The sequence below is a fragment of the Ruditapes philippinarum genome, unplaced genomic scaffold, assembly GCF_026571515.1.
Source record: "Ruditapes philippinarum isolate M1 unplaced genomic scaffold, ASM2657151v2 ctg554_1_1_1_1, whole genome shotgun sequence".
NCBI classification, from domain to species: Eukaryota; Metazoa; Mollusca; class Bivalvia; order Venerida; family Veneridae; genus Ruditapes; species Ruditapes philippinarum.
This window is the reverse complement of record NW_026864532.1, coordinates 2843-21535: the sequence shown is the minus strand read 5'-3', so window position 1 is coordinate 21535 and position 18693 is coordinate 2843. Positions and strand designations below refer to the sequence as shown.

At 31.3% G+C, this 18693-nt stretch overlaps 1 protein-coding gene and 1 long non-coding RNA gene across 2 annotated transcripts; both read left to right on the top strand.

Annotated features, from left to right (window-relative positions):
* Window positions 1-4187: 4187 nt before the first annotated feature.
* On the top strand, window positions 4188-12031 carry LOC132725979 (uncharacterized). The gene is made up of 3 exons (XR_009625133.1): window positions 4188-4553; window positions 6339-6437; window positions 10527-12031. It is a non-coding gene; the product is annotated as an uncharacterized LOC132725979 (long non-coding RNA).
* A 4255-nt stretch (window positions 12032-16286) lies between these two features.
* Window positions 16287-18181, top strand: LOC132725986 (uncharacterized; the record flags this gene model as incomplete). The annotated part of the gene is made up of 1 exon (XM_060711214.1): window positions 16287-18181. A coding segment is annotated over exon 1 (1895 nt), but the record flags the coding sequence as incomplete, so codon positions are not given.
* Window positions 18182-18693: the final 512 nt, after the last annotated feature.

The following is an 18693-nucleotide window of genomic DNA, read 5'->3' as shown; positions in this document are numbered from 1 at the left end:
ATTGACATTAAAACCCGAAATGATTTCAAAATATCATGTGACTGAGAGATATACTTTTCATTTTTAGTTGTGTAATTTACAAGAACCTAAAACTAGATTTCCAATACTCTTATAAGGTTTTTATAGATTTCTATTAGGAAAATATATTGACTTATGTTCTTTACAGAAACGAAACATGACTCTTACCACTGCGAAAAAGACATGGATATACGGAAGTGTACGGAATTCCGTATATCATTAATATACGTGTAAGAATACGGGAAACTTGAAATACGGAGATGTACGGGACCGTATATTATATCAGTCCGTATATGACTAGTATACGAACTCCGTACACTCGTAATATACGGGAATTTTGATATACGAAGTCCGTATTTTACTAATATACGGAATTTTTAAGACATATCCGTATATTACACAAATACGAAATTCCGTATTCGTGCAAATACGGATTCTGTATATAGAAATAGCGAATGATACCGTCAGTGCACAGAACGTGTAAGACATCCACCTGTAGCATGCAGACGCGGTATTCTAGCTCAATACCGCTGTGTTATAGCGAATACTTTACAATTGCGATTGGCGATTAGATAGTACGTTTTTGTATTTTGCATCTATGGTGAATCATGTTATTTTGTAATTTCTTTTTCATTATCATTATAATATTTTATAATGATGAGCCAAACATGAGAAAATGATAAATTTGAAATTGTGATGTTCAAAACATGAATTAATTATATTAAAATCGTGAATCTGTGAAGTTGAAATCGTGAAAGTTAAAATAATTGTGAAATCACGAAGATAAGTTCGGGATTGTCCACACAGCATTTAAATTTTACGTTAATATAATACATGTACTTGCATATGTAAATAAAAATCAACAATGATATCTCATTAATTAATTAATTAATTCATTCATTCATTCATTCACTGAATCAATCAACCAATCATTCATTCATTTATTTATTTATTTATTCATTCATTCATCATTCATTCATTCATTCATTCATTCATTCATCCATCCATCCATTCATTCATTCATTCATTCATTCATTCATTCATTCATCCATCCATCATTCATTCATTCATTCATCCATCCATTCATTCATTCATTCATACATTCATTCATCACTCATTTATTCTTATATTTATTTATTTATTTATCTATTTATTTATTTATTTAATAAAATAGGCTATACATAATATAATACTTGTACTTGCATATGTAAATAAAAATCAACAATGATATCTCATTCATTCATTCATTCATTCATCCATTCATCATTCATTCATTCATTCATTCATTCATTCATTCATTCATTCATCCATCCATCCATCATTCATTCATTCATTCATTCATTCATTCATTCATTCATCCATCCATCATTCATTCATTCATTCATACATTCATTCATCACTCATTTATTCTTATATTTATTTATTTATTTATCTATTTATTTATTTATTTAATAAAATAGGCTATACATAATATAATACTTGTACTTGCATATGTAAATAAAAATCAACAATGATATCTCATTCATTCATTCATTCATTCATTCATTCATTCATTCATTCATTCATTCATCATTCATACATTCATTCATCCATGCATCCATCATTCATTCATTCATTCACTGAATCAATCAACCATTCATTCATTCATTTATTCATACATTAAGTCATCATTCACTCGTTCATTCATTCATTCATTCATTCATTCATTCATTCAGTCATTCATTCATTCATTCATCATCCATCCATCCATCCATCCATCCATCCATCCATCCATCCATCCATCCATCCATCATTCATTCATTCATTCATTCATTCATTCACTGAATAAATCAACCAACCATTTATTCATTTATTCATACATTCATTCATCACTCATATATTCTTATATTTATTTATTTATTTATTTATTTATTTATTTATTTATTTATTTATTTAATCTTTTATTTCAGGAAACATAAAGATTTGCGTTTTTGCATAGAAATCTTATGAAGTTCCGAATTCCCCAATTTTGATTCTTTCCGCGCGGTCTCATTTATGACATAATATTGTGTAATAGCCACGTGCTGTATTGCGATAATCGAAGCCAATACTGATTAAGCCAGATATTAATCCGGATATTGATCATAAACGCAGCAGGGTATAACGAGTGTCGGTTTTCTCTGATTACGTAAGTTAGCGCAATTGGTGTTGAATGTCTTAACGGTAATTTTTACTGTTTATTTCTAATATAATTCATGTACGAAATAAAGGAATTAAATTGTGATCTCATAATCGAGTCTCTATGTGATTTTGTTCTAGACTCTAACCCGACATATTAAAATGAAACAGACATAGCTGCTGTATTTGTTAAAATGTTTTTGCAGCGTCGTGTTGTTGTTATCCTTTTATCTGGCGGAATTCGTCATTTATACAAGACACAATTAAGATTTATCTTAAAGTAAATTTTGAAGTACCCTGCTGCCAGGTCCAATTATATTTAAGTTAACAAGCTAGAATCAGATTCACTGGGGTGTATGTACATGTATTGTTGATAGATGATGTCAAATTATTCGAAATAGCATTTCTTGAAAAATATCAGCATCATCTCCCGTAAGTGATCTCATAAGTGATTATATGAGCCGTGTCATGACAAAACCAACATAATGGGTTTGCGACTAGCATGGATCCACACCAGCCTGCGCCTCCGCGCAGTCTGATCAGGATCCATGCTGTTAGATGTCATTTTCTCTACTTGTAATAGGGTTGGTAAGCGAACAGCATGGATCCTGATCAGACTGCGCGGATGGATGCGCAGGCTGGTCTGGACCCATGCTGGTCGCAAACCCATTATGTTGGTTTTTGTCATGACGCGGCTCATTATAAACAAACTCATTTGTATAACGTAATAGAAGTATTGTATATAATCATCGTGTAATAAATAGTTCATAAGATATGTGATTTATTCTATAACTGTACCTATAAATGCTTTGTCGTATTTCATAGAGTGAGAGAAATGTGCAGTCTGACCGAAACTTGAACCGGGGACTCCGATTGAGCTATTCGGCCGCTTACAAATCTTTTCCTGAACAGTGGCATAATCCCCTGCTTTATTAAAATTCACAGATTTACAAGCAATATGCGAACTAAAACTCTTAAGCTATATGCAGCCATGGTGCTATCCGACCATTTTCTCCTCTAAATAGTGAACAGTTCTGAACCGTGACACATATGTCAATATTGTTCATGTACTAAAGTCAATAATAATTACAATTTTCAATGAGTATTACATGTAATGTATATATGTATATATCAATTATGATAACAGATGCAGAATTACATGTGAATATGTATATATTATTTTGTAAGTTTTAAGATAATAAATAATACATGTGAAATGTTATTTTGTAAGTGTTAAGATTGTTATTACTATACGTCAACATTCTTTGACAGTGTGTAAATCATATCAGTCAAAATTGTGATACTGAAGAGATTTTTGTTTTTAAGAGAAATAACGTTGAGTGTAATGTACCTGGTAAGAGACTTGTAAGTTATATATTAATTTTTGATATTATATGTGTACCTACGTGAAAAATTTGGCAGGTAGTTTCTTTATCAATCAAATCGATCATCTCCAACAATTTGATGTATGTTGATATAAAGTATATATGTTGAAGTCATACACTGTTGGTTATTTTGTATGTGTTGTGTCCTCATTGGCTTTAAAGTCTATTTGAATGAAATAACGTGTCTGCTGCATAATAGAAACTGGGACATAATATGAATTAAGTCCCAAACAGAACAGTTATTCCATTAGAGCAAATAATGAATAAAAAGTTTTTTTTTAATATAAGTACTGAGCTTTCAATACACATACATTTACTTAATTACAGTTGTCAAACTAAAATGATATATGATAATTTTTACTATTAATTATCAATCCTTTATTAAAGCAATTCAATATTTTAGAATTTTGGCAATTCAACTCAAAAAGAAAAGAAATATAAAAAACACATTCTCTTGATAAGTTATTCCTTATTATTATTAAAACACACATACATTTATTTAATTATAGTTGTCTAACTAAAATATATGATAAATTTTACTATTATTATTATTATTATTATTATTATTATTATTATTATTATTATTATTATTATTATTATTATTATTATTATTATTATTATAAATAACTGATTAAGCATTAGAATTAAAGTTTTGCCTATGAAAAAGTATCAATGCTTATGTTATACATGTATGCAAAGTTATCGTTTATGGATACATGATATTTCCTATTTAATATTGCATTATTTTGACTTAGTATGCTGATTTCTTCCGCATTATCACGGACCTTAATATAAATCCGTGGCATTATTAATGCTAAATGCTTTATTGTACAAACGGTATCTAGGCATATCAACAGCCAATGAGTTTAAAGCGTTGGTTTTGTATCACGTGAATCCTATCAACCAATCAGAAATAGCGCGGGCGAAACGAAAAAAGAAAAAAACACGATTGGAAATGGATGGTTAATAAAATTCAGAATATTGCAAAACAAGGTAGGTTAAAAGTTATTTTTTATCGTTGTAATATCAATATGCGATCAATAGAATAGTTGCATTTTGTGAACAACAGCTTATTTCAGGGTTAAACTGATTTGTTTTTAGAAAACTTTAACACTTTTTAATCTGTTTCGCTATTCAATATGGCCGCCGGATTAGATAATTAAAGCAGGGTTATATCCCCAAATTTAGACTCTGAGGTTACGAGTTTGATTTTGATTTCTAAACTGTATCTTGTTTAATAAATAATTTGTTTGAAAAATGCAAAAACAAAAAAAAAGAAAAGGTTATTTCTAAAATACGTTAATCATAACTTCCCTTTAGGGTAAAAAAGACACCACGTTAAAAATTACGACATTTAAACATCGAAGATGTCAAGGTATTACAGCCCCTGGACATGGTAGTACAAAAGGATTAATCAGTGTGTGTGACACGACCTATGTATGCTTGATTGGTCAACTGATTGGACTTAATAATAATCTTGAGCGATCTCAATTATCACTTAAAATCAGGGGTGCGAGTCAATGCGCAATCAAGCAAGCTGAAAAGACACACTCAAATTCTATTTGTTTTAATAGTGCTTTATGAAATAGATAGCCGAAAAATAGGTTATTTTTTTATCTATTCAATATAATAACAAAAAATATGAGATTTAACAGATTAACATATTTTAAAAGAAAATTGCTTAATTAGTACTTCTAAAAACATGTTTATAAATTTTTAGATAAAATCGTCTTTCTCAGTCTTGAGAATTCAACGAGCAGAATACTTGTTTTATATTCACAGTTTTTATTTTTATACAAATCCCCATTATTTGATGCAAATATAAGTCACTTTAAAGACTCTGCTCTTTTCATTTTTATTCATTTTTTTTAAGTTTCTGTACACATGTTTCTATTTATTTCTTATTTATATTAATTATGTATAAATTAATACAAATCTGAAACAAAAATAGCAAACAATTATTTCTTTTTTCATTTATATCATCATACCTTTAGATGAATAAAAAAGAAAATATTTGTCAGAATTTTTTATTTACATTAATACAAAGAATGACAGATAAATACCCTTGATGTCAAAAGATATGCTTATATTTACATTGATACGAAGCTTAGTGTCGGTGTAAGAATTTTAAAACTCGTGCATATAAAATATAGCAACGAACCAGAAGTTTTAAAACGGTTTTGTTTGTATTGTTTTAGCATAATTAGTAATTAGCAAGATCGAGTTTACTCGCAATTCAGGACAGACAACTCTTTTTTCATTCGATATTCTTGGTTATTTATCTACGCTGTTCAGAATAGCACAGATTTTAAATTGTATATACATGAACTGAGTTTTCAACATTTATATTGGATTTTTTATTGGACAAATAATTAAAATTTAAATATTTTTTTCTTATTATAATTAAAACATTTTGTTTACTTTTTAAGATAAACATTACGCATAAGGTGATATCGCATGGGTCAGTCACAAACACGCGCCTGTTTGAGGAAACAGTTATTTAATATTTCGTTATACATAAATTAACTGTATAGAGCCTTTGTACATAACAATTTTTTTCGACATTCCATGTTTTGACTTATATTTCACATAAAGCGATATGGTAACACACGCACCCACGCACGCACGCACGAACACACAAACATACATAACTACACATGCACATAAAAGTGAACAAGTTCCTACAGTATTAACACTTTCGCACATGTGATCACTTATGAAATATTTTCAATGTGCTCTTTATCAGTTTATGATGAAGTTATATTATGATTTTTTCAGGACAGTGTATACAGCGTGTTTAAATCTTCCAGAAATGCAGCTGTGCCCTCTTTACAGCAGTTATAGATGAAGCAAAGTATGGTAGCAAGTAATATAGATGTAAGTTCACGTATATACATTGTTGTATTTTGTGAATAAAATAAGACAATTACACGGACGTACTGTCTGTAAGCGATTTATTAAGCCATACTTCTATAGACATCCAAACGTGATCAAGTTCGCAGAATTATTTTCCTCAGATTCAGAAACAATCTTGACACCATTAGCCATAATGGCCGGAAAAGTCATAACATACTTTAATCTTATTCGATAGTCAAACCTTACTAGCGCCTTTTCAAAAAGTAAAGAGATACTGGTGCCACAGCTTTTTGAAACTTAATTTAAAAAAAAAAAAGATAGAAAAAATTCCGTCTCGCCTTATGTAAACATACCGTTTTACAACGTTTACAATTAAAATTACTCAAGCGAAAGATTCCGATTCCGCGTTACATAATATAGATCACTTTAGCCGTGTCTCGACGGGGCCAACGTGGTGGGTTTGCGGCCGGCATGGATCCGGACCGGCCTGCGCTTACAAACCCTATTAAAAGTAGAGAAACTGTTAGCGAGCAGCGTGGATCCTGATCGGACTGCGCGGGTGCGCGGGCTGGTCTGGATCCATGCTGGTCGCGGGCCCATTGTGTTGGTTTTGTCGTGACGCGGCTCATTTGTGTTCAGACTGGGTATGTCACGCGGATATAGGTCACAGACTACACGCGCATTAGTCTGTAAATATAAAAATAGGAGCGTTGCCTTACGTAACGCTTCATTTAAAAACCTAATCGACATATCAAGACAAATTGAGATTATTATAAAAATCGTTCGGTGTACATTAACTTCGTTTCAATCAACTTTTCTCCGCCTATAAGTTTTTTATTTTATCATTTTTGAATCAATTTGTCATATTTGAATATAATAATTTTCTCACACTTTCTTGTAGCCTGAAGTTATATACAAAAGAAGAAACTTTAAATCAACTTTTCCTTTTCTTTATGAAAGGATCCTCAATTTTTTAAAATGCGATCTTTGCTAGCCTACTTTGTCCTATTTTTTACCCGAATTTAATTGTTTCATAATTTTTGGAATGTATCATGTTGTCACTTTTTGTGAACTGATGAAAAATAAAGATATTTTGACTTTGACTTGTAAAGAAGAGTTACACAGACTCATATATTCCGATCCGTACTGACATCATGTGTTTTAATCTTTCTCAAGGAAAAGTCAAATTTCCTTAATTACACGCATTTATTTTGACATGAATAAATATGGTTAGTTATAAATACATTGGTTCTCTTTTATATCTTGTTAGCGGAATGATGTGATAAAATGATGTCAATTAAGGCATATAAGCATTTTGCAGCGCATTTGAAAACAATCTTGCTTTTAATATGCAAAAATCAAATATATAAAATATATACAACTCCAACACACACAATTGTTTGATATAGATGCACTGTGCATGCGACTTTATTTTATTAAATTAGTTTTCTTTTCTTAAACATATTACTGTATCAAAAAAATATGTATTTCTTCACAGTTTAATCACTTTTATATATGTTAATGATAGTATTTTTTTTAGTTACTACGTGCATAAGCGATAAGTACGCCGCTTTGATAATGTGAGAGTGACTTTACATTTTCTTTTGTACATGTACACTAAAGTTAACAACCTTTGTCTGAATAGGTAAAACAGGGTTTTCAGAAGCGAATATAATGTAAGATAAGAAACAGAATTTGAAATGTCTTGATGGTAAAGTTAGTAAAGTCATTCGAATGTCATACACATTAAATTTTATCACAAGTTCGAGCCTCACAAGTTGTCTCACTTTTTTTTTGCGTTTTTCTTACCATATATTTTTTTTAAATTTTACATTAGAAAAATGAATTGGAATAGAAAGGTGGTTTTGTAATGATATTTAATAATTAAGATATACATGCACGGCTGATTGTGATTTTTATCCTGTATAGTGTGTAGTATGTAGAAGTCATAGTACTTTTGCAGTGCAGGAGTATTTCGTGCAAACTTAACTTTAGTTGTACAGTATCATGCATTCCGTATAAATTTGCACCAACTTGCTAAATAGGGCTAAATATAGCCATATTTAAAACAAAATGAGAAGTTAATAGAAAATAGCACAGCATTTATAATCTTTGCAATAAATGATACAAAACTTTTTACTTGATTGATAATTATAAAGCAATACTTTTGGGAAAAAAGTGCAATCCGAGCCTAGCTGTCTTGCATTGATATTTACAACAACCTTACCTACTGCATTACGCTGAGAGTTGGTAAATTTGTTGATAATTTAATTTATATAGCTAGCCTGTTTGAAGATAATAAACACAATATGATAGCTGTTTTACACCTGGATGGTGGACTTGACCACCTCGTCAATTAATTATTATACTAAACGCACAGTACTTGTGCGCACGTGAAACATATCATGATATGGCGTTAATACGTAAATGTTTCACGCGCGCACGTAATACTGTCGCATTCGCATGTATTAACTAAAATATTTCCTATGTTATTTTATGCAATTGTCACATATGATACGTATATTTTATTTTCTGAATTTGATTTCATACTATCAGATTAATGCTATAGGCAAGGGAGGATATTTTGATTTATAATTTTTGTGAGAATTATCACTTTATTTTTAGTGATGGCACACTGTAAGAGATTCTATTGCCAACTTACCTAGTTAAACAGTCTTAACAATAAAAACAATATTAATATACACTATTGTATATTGAAGGTATTCATTCGTTGCTGTGAAGTTATGATGAGATAGTTTATGAAACAATTGAAACTGAAACAAACAATAATCCAAATTTGTTAAGCTTTACGTTTTTATATAAATGAGAAGTATAGCTTGGTATTCCCATAGGAACTCGAGAACGGGACCGCAGATTGCGGCGTATATTTTCGATCTTGTAACGGTTTTTAAATACGTTTCTGTTACATCTAAATATCTTTTAGTATTATCCGAGTATATGGCCTCAAAAAATATATTATCAATTGAACCCAATCTGTCTCTTTTAAAACTGGTCAAATTTTACGGTATTATAAAAAAAGACAAGGAGTGACATCCGCCATTTGCCGCAACGTTTTCGGCATGAGTTTTTCCCCTTTGGCTACAATTGATTACTATTTTTTCAGAATTTTGTTCCCGTTATTTTTGTCAACTATCAGGTATCGTCCGGATATAACGTTAACGGTTTATTGTTTACACGTGTTGACATGTATAGGCGGCATTATAACGGGCGTATTCGTGTATTGATTTGTTAAAATGGAGAAAACAGACACTTTAGTAATATGGTCCAACTGATTTTGCCTAACTGAAAAAAGGAATATTAAAACATGATCCATAGATAAATATTTTAGGCACTCATCTCGTATTCATTACTAGAAAAATTAAAACAAAAATCAAGCATATCAAGGGGGATAACTTACGCCGAACGTTGCGGCAAATGGCGGATGTCACTCCTTTTCTTTTTTCAATATACCGTAAATTTGACTGATTTTTAAATTAGCAGATTATATTAAATTGAGTTTAGATAATTAAAGACCACCCGCTCGCACAATATGAAAAGATATTCAAAGGTCGGACAAACAATATGTAAAGCCGGTACGGATTCGGATTTATGCGCCGCAATATGCGGTCCTGTTCCAGAGTTCCTATGGGTATTCCGCCTTTTACTTAACTGGATATCATTGTGTAAACACGGATCTACATCTGAGTAGCAAATATCTGTACATTTTTAAACCATTTTTTTTTTAAACGAATTGACTCCTACTAACGATACTAATATAGAACGTAAAACGATCAAAATGATTATGTCAGTACTTTTTCCCAATTTTTCCTTTTACAAGTGTGAAATAATATATTTGTAAAAGTTTCATAACAAAAACATATAACTTATCATCCGTCAAAGATTAATCATTTCATTTAAATCCCGTGTAAATGGTTGCTTATAAATGACATCTTTATCCTAATGATATAAGATAATTTTGAAATTTGCGTAAGAAAAAAAAAATTGTATATATGTATACGCTTAAAAAATGCTTGCGTAAAGACTTTTTGAAAGTTGTGATAACTATTTCATGACACCATTTAAACAGGATTTTAAACTATCTTTTTTCAGATACACACATGCCGAAGAAGAATGTAATATCTGGAGAAAACATTTCCTACGTCACGAAATAGACACCGTCACACTGGCCTATAGATGATTGATATATTTAAGTGCTTTTAAGAACAGTGTTTGAATGACAAATTTCTGTAAATACGGATTTTTTATTTTAATGCTTATTATTAAAACTTTCTGTTATTATCAATTTGTGCCATGGACTCATTTTCCAAAAATAACATGTGATTGTTAACACGAGCAAATGATATGAATATCTTTAAAATGTTTTATGGGTGTAATATAAGTGACTCATATGAATCATTGTTAAGATAAATCGAAAAGAACTTCAAGTTAGCATAGATTGTTCTAGATTTAAACAACATGCAATTCATAAAGGTTACGGCTTGAAAATATCGAAAAATGTACATGTATAATTCGATCTCTGAAGAAAATATCGCGGTGCGGATGTTCTGCACCGTGATACGTATTTCATGACTCTGTATTGCAACATACCGGTATATCGCCGTTCCGTTGCAACGCTACATTAATGTGTCCCTCTGGAATAAGGCTTACAACAATATATGACTGTTGTAGCGGAGACATGTTTATTTTGTTATATATATATGTATACATATTGAATATATGTTTATGAAATAATAAATATTTAAGTGTGGCTCGATTTGGTTTTTACTTTATTATTTGAAATACTCCAATTGTGAAGATAAAGTTCTTAAGCATATGACTTTACAGTTCCATTTCACAATGTGTAATCAAACATGTTCTATTGTACAAGCCTGCATTTCGGTCATGTATACGTGTTACTTATATGTAAATGCATGCTTTTGATAGTATCTGTACCTTCTTTTATCTCGATAATACAGTTCTGTATACCCTGTGTACAACTAAAAAATGCAATTCCGTATATCCCTTGTATATATTGAAAATACGATTCCGTATATCCCCTGTATATGTAGAAAATACGATTCGTATATCTTCTGTATATGTAGAAAATACGAGTCCGTATATCATCTGTATATGTGGAAAATACGATTCCGTATATCATCTGTATATGTGGAAAATACGAGTCCGTATATCATCTGTATATGTGGAAAATACGAGTCCGTATATCATCTGTATATGTAGAATATACGGTTCCGTATATCCTCTGTATACGTAGAAAATACGAGTCCGTATATCCTCTGTATATGTAGAAAATACGGTCTCGTATATCCTTGGTATATTTATAGTATACTAGGGATAACAATCTTGATAAAGTCCGTATACGGGATTTTATTCTCCGTATACTTCAAACATACGAACAAATATACGTACATGTATATGGTGCAAATACGGAATTCCGTATATGCTTGATGCATATACGGACTTCCCGTATACCCGGTGTTCCCTATACGGACTCGTATACTTGGTCCGTATATTCGACAAATACATCCCGTACACGCCCGTATATGTCAAAAATACGGGACCGTATATTCCCGTATATCAGTATATTTTTCGCAGTGTATACCATTTTGAAATACATCTCCTGTATATCATATTTTATTTTAAGAAAATGTTAACTTATTACAGATGACTTAGACACGGTCATTATGATTAAATAAGCTGAGATGTGTAGCTTATACATAATTATGTGCAAATTTGGTATATTATTTATGATAGATTATTTAAAGACATAAATAATTCTTGACATATGCTGTTTTGTATTGCGGTCTAGGAACATGTCACTTAACGCGTGCATGCAAACTTGTAAAAAATGAAATCATTTTTGTGTTAACCAACCGTTTCTTTACATAGCCTGATAGCAATGTAGATATAACTGATAAAAGTTCATCTCGAGGTTTCACCTATAGTATTGCCTGGTTACATAGTGGGATAGTTATGAAATATTAGATGTGAGTCATGAAATTATTTACAAATTTGACTTCTCTATTTTTCTCTCTATTTTTCTATTCTTCAAATAGGTAAGCAACATAAGCGAACAAACACACGTCCCTATAGCACATACTGAGTCTCACGGTGAGATTTTAACTTGCAAATAACGATTGTTTCATTAGGCAGTCATTTCGTTGGCTACATGTTTTACAAAGACTAGCTAATGATATCCATTTACCTGTCATTTGTCCGCTTACTGTGTCTGCATAATCAAGCCATAAGAAAAATTAAAAAGGGCCAATATAATCCTAGAAAGTCTGAAACAATTACTGTCATCCTGGAATCCTCTCAGATGTCTCGGCCGGATATCCGTTCAAGTAATAATCCAGTTTTTCTAAATCATTATTGGTAGACACATAACGCAATTTAAAAGAATCACCGGCAAAAATCATTTTCCTTCAGTTGTTATTCAGATAAACTTTTAATGATGGAATAATTTTAAATGTCGAAATTGCGGTAATCAGTTAAACTTTATTTTGCGTTATGTTGATTTAAAATTGCCAAGGGCAATTTCACTTAAACGAAGATTGGTAAGAGGAAAATTGTGAGAAAGAATACTAGTAATCTTGTTTTAAACTCCAGGATGAAAGTTATACTTCGGACAAAAGAAACTTTAAAAAAATAACTATAACATATCTGACATTACCTGAAGTGAAAAATTCTGAAGAGTGGAGATCCTTTAATTAAAAGGAATAACAACTCACTGTTAATTACTTTCATGAACTGAAACAGACTTAGAGCTGTCGCCTTTTGTAACCATCAGCGTTTTCTCTTTTCACTACATTTTCTTCAACGTATACAATTGTCATATTGCCTCTTTATTCGACGGGGTATACGTTCTATACCTTCCTTGTTCGCATTTCAAACATTTACAAAAACATTATTTCGGATAAAATGAAAACAAGCCACTTTATTATAGAAGACACACAGTGACTGTTTCTAAAAAGCCCCCATCAAACGGAAATCAAACAAGCATGATACTTGTAATGGAAATTAGCGGCAGTCATGAATTTATTATGGTTTCCTACGGCATCTGGTATAGACATCATAATAATCATTCTTTTTACAAATATTTTGTTCACACGAACATAATATTTAAGTGTCTGAGCCCACGCTAGACAAAGATGTTTTGCACTAGTTGACCAAGTCATTTAACTGTGGCGATCCTAAAAGCAAGATTCAAGCAAATGTAATTTTTATTTACATATTTATTTATTCTTTCACATAAAGGCAAATAGGTACATTTTATTTAATTTGAAGTATGTAAAGTGGGATGTAGCATGTACATGGTATGTTATATAAATTCAAATAGAACTGTGATAGTAAGACCCTTTTACCCTTTTTGTACTTCATTCTAAAATGACAGAATTTCCTATTCTTATGCATTCAAAAAAATTATTTAATTGAAGTGACCTTTACATTAATTGGCAGTAAAGATTCCGACGTAACTAGGATTGTTTTCTTTGGTTATATTTAATGAAGCAGAAAATTCACTAAAGATAACTTCTCTGGAATGCTGCGACACGTTATATCAAGATAAAACATTATCTTATCAATTTGATAGTGCGCCTTTCCACAATTCGTCATCATTTTACGGCAATAGCAATGGATACTAAACTTCTGAGATCTTGCTTGATTCTGTGTGCATTATTTTTATCAGTGTCGATGAGAATGTTTTAAGTATTAAACACACATACTCAAACAAGCTCAAATCACGTTATGTCTAATTATAAGTTTGAGAAACAAATTGTTCATGAACCGATTGCGAGATTTGTCAACGTCAGCACAAATATTCAGGAAGATAACAAATGTGTGTTGTTTATTTTGAACGTTCAAATTTAAATCTAAATTTTGAATTATTTTTAAAACAAATTGTAAGGTCCTTGTCTTGTTTACTGTTTACTTGGCAAGAATTTAGGCTATTGTTTAATTCAAATGTTTAGTAACGTATTTGAATGATATATATCTTTAACTATTCATTATGAAAAACACATATTTCACGTCAACATTTTACTATTCTTCAAAAACACATGTTTCACGTTGATAAAAGCAAATGTCTCTTATTAAAAGAAAACGAATCATTAAATGTTTGAGTATGTGCAGCCGACAAAAATATCTTTTTTTTTACAATTTAGGTACTTTGATATGATTATCTTTATATATGATTATTGTCTTTTCAAAATTAATAACATTTCAATAAACAGCCTAAATTAATGTTTTACCATTTGATTTGTTTCACACGTTTTGTTATCAAAGTTTTTGTAAGAACATGAAATTAAATATAATGTGATATACAATCAGATTGTTTTCTCCTGTGGACATATTTTGTAACTATAATCAAATTAAAAAGAAATTAATATTTTACTTCAGTAAAATCTTTAGAAATAAAAAAAGAATATTGAACTTATATTACACATAAACAAACCACTGCAACGTCCGTTGTTGCACATCAAATTAAATGATGTGGGAAGACAATGGCAATTAAACTGTCAGTTGTTGCAGTATAGTTGATTGAAACAATTCACTGCATATTTCAAGCAATTCATCCATACCGTAGACAAACTTATCACTTTGTTTTGTAATAACATATGATACAACCAGTATTCACTTCCGAATATTACTGATCTTATATGTAGTTTGATGATAAATTGAAAATAAATATGGTCCTGATCAATACAAAAAAATCACTTCTGAAGACAGACGTTTTCAAACATTTATAACAATTCTGTCCGTATCGTTCGACTTTATGATATACACACTAACTGTCTTAAAAACGCCAATAAGGCTTTATTGTATTTGGGACATAATATAAAATTGCATTTGTTAGATTGATACACATCAGTGTTATTATTATACTGTATACAGGAAATTTTGAAATAATTAATAATGACTGAAAATTTCTACCTTCCACCGAAAAGTGTTTTTTTTTTATCTCTTTGAATTACTCTGAAATGCGCTTTCAGTCCGAGCAACTGGCTAGACTTCTGTTACATAGTCTAGAGTGTCATTATAAATTTTTCCATATCTTTGTGCATTTGTTTCATTAAATGTTGGTTGATCTACCATTATGTACTTTATTTATTGCATATAAGTTTGATTCAATCAATACTATTATATAATTATTATATTATATATATTTTATTTTTTTCACGCATGGATAATAAATATATATATATATAAAGTTTTAATACTTATTTATTACCTCCCTTTATAGAATATTTACCCTATGTATTTTTGTAGCAATTCAATACTTCTTATATAGAGAGTAAAAGAATATTTCATTTGCAGCGCAACGTCGTATTTTTACGTTTCCCGCACTTTTATAACGTTACGTCATTGTTATATTTGTTATGATTATATTATACGTTATTGTCTGAAGATATGTAAAAACATTTGAAAGCGCTAACAGAAATAAACGTATAAAAAATTAACGAACTTTGTACTCTGCATTTCCCAAAACATGCTTGTTTATATATATATATATATATATATATATATATATATATATATATATATATATATATATATATATATATATATATATATATATATATATATATATATATATATATATATATAAGTAAAATCTCTAACTTGCCGTATATAAGCAAAAACGCTAATTTAAATTTGCCGTAGCTTTCGGCCTTGCGGCCTTCTTCAGCAGCATTTATTTCACATACAAATATATCAAACAAAACAATGGAAGTGACGTAACGTCAATGAACGACGCCCGCCGTGGCGTTGGTTGCCGTCTGCCGCGTTATTCTTTTGTATTAACTCCATACGGTCTCGAAGATAAATCTTCTACGTTTGAAAAAGCAAAAAATGAAAAAACTTAAAGCTACGCGACAGAATAATCCAAATGGCAGTTTGATAGAAGTAGAAAAAGATGGGAATTGTTTCTTCCGTTGTGTTGCTTATGAGATTCTGGGGGATTCATCTAAACATAGAGAAGTTAGGAATACTACAGTAGAATACATAGAAAATAATGAGTTGTACTTTTCAAATTTGATTGATGGCAGTTTTAGAGATCATGTACGGAACATGCTATTAGTAAATGGAGAAACGTGTTCATGGGCTACTGAGGCGGAAGTTACGGCTGCAGCAATGTGTTATGGTATCGACATATATGTGAATGTGATATGTGGTCTACAAAATAATTGGCTTAAATTTCCTATGCAGGAGGGTGATTCATCAAGAAGTAGTTATTTATGCCTCAGACATATGAGTGATCATTTTGATGTTTTGTGCATGCCCCACAAACCGGAATTAGATGTACACAACCCCAATGACTTGATTCATTCCCCAAAACCGTTCACGGATAAATTAAAGAGGACGTCACCGGAAGTTAATGAAAATATTCCAAATTCCGGAATTACAGATATTGGTAAACAGGAAGCTGTTGTTAATATGTCGTCAACAACGCTGAGTGACGCACAGCTATCTCTACTATCAAAAGGATTGAAATTTGTACCGACACGGAGAAATATAGATAAAGGCAAACTTATAACTGATTTAAACACGTGGGAACGCCGAATGAGACTACATGAGTATTTTCATGACAAGAAAACAGAAAACGATACACAAAATGAATATGACAGTAAAAAGAAGCAGTCAACGTGGACGCCAAGTGCGGGTAGGGATAAATGGTTAGACTCATACATCAAGAAAGTAAAAGATGATATAATTAATGGGCTAAAAAGAAAATTCAAAACAAATATTACAAGAACTGAAGAACAAGCAATGAAAGAGCTCTTAAATAATGATACTTTAGTTATACGTCTGGCGGATAAGGGGTCTGGTATCGTTGTTATGGATACAGAGGACTACAGAGGTAAACTTCAGGCTGAGATGACTGACAATGCCACTTATATGGAGGTGAACGAAGATAGAACGAAAACTATTGAAAACAAAGTGAAAAAGATGGCAGATGATATATGCAAGAAAGGATCAATTTCAAAAGATTTAAAAGGATATTTGACATCGTCTGGTGGTACATCGGGTAAACTGCAAGGTAATCCGAAACTGCATAAAACAGGGGTGCCATTGAGAACAATAGTAAATGGGAGAAATCATCCTTCTCCGGAGAAAATGGCAGAAATAGTAGAAATGGAGCTACGCGCCCATGTGACATCACTTCCTTCATATATTAAAGACACCACTGATTTCTTAAGAAAATTAGAGAATATTAAACAACCACTTCCGGCAGGAACAATTCTTTTCTGTTTAGACGTGAAAGCCCTGTACCCAAGTGTCCCACGGGCAGAGGCACGAGATGCGGTTGCACGTGCATTAAATCAACGTGCCAACCCTAACATACCCACAGAAGATGTTCTTAATATGATGGACACTGTCCTTGAAAATAACACTATTTCATTTGATGGAAGAAAATTCACGCAGACAGAAGGAACAGCGATTGGCTCACGATTAGGGATGAATTACGCATCTACTTATCTTGGATCATGGGAATCACAGCTGATGACGATAACAGATAAACTTCCGCTTGAGTATTTCCGGTATGTTGATGACGTTTGGGGCCTTTGGACTCACGGTATCGAGACGTTAAAAGCATTCCATGAGCTTGGGAATAACCTTCATCCAAGAATAAAATTAGAATTAAGATATTCTACTGAAAAACTTGAGTTTCTCGACGTAATGACGAAGATTCAGAATGGCATTTTAATAACAGACCTATACACTAAACCCACAGATAAACACCTGTACTTGCATAAAAAATTCGTCTCATCCGGAATCGACAAAAAAATCAATACCATATGGACTTGCCCTCCGTGCTAAGCGAATATGTACTAATGAATCGACTTACAAACAACATAGAGAAAATATTAAAACTCAGTTACAGAAACGAGGCTATGAAGATCGACATATTGAAACAGAATTAAATAAAGTAGATAGTAAAAAAAGAAGTGACCTATTACATTATAATGAAGATAAAGAAAACACTGAAAGAATCCCCTTGGTACTGACATTTTCCAGAGCGCTCCCGAATGTAGGACAAATAGTACGAAAACACCTACCTGAATTACACACCTCAGATAGAATGAAGGAAATATTCCCGAATCCACCAATAGCAGCATTTAGAAGAGATAATAACCTACAAGACATTCTCGTTCATAAGAAACACAATAAATTATTTTTTCAACAGCCGAATTCCTGTGCTCCTTGCAGATCCAAAAAGTGTGCGATTTGTCCATACGTTATTGAAGCAGACACA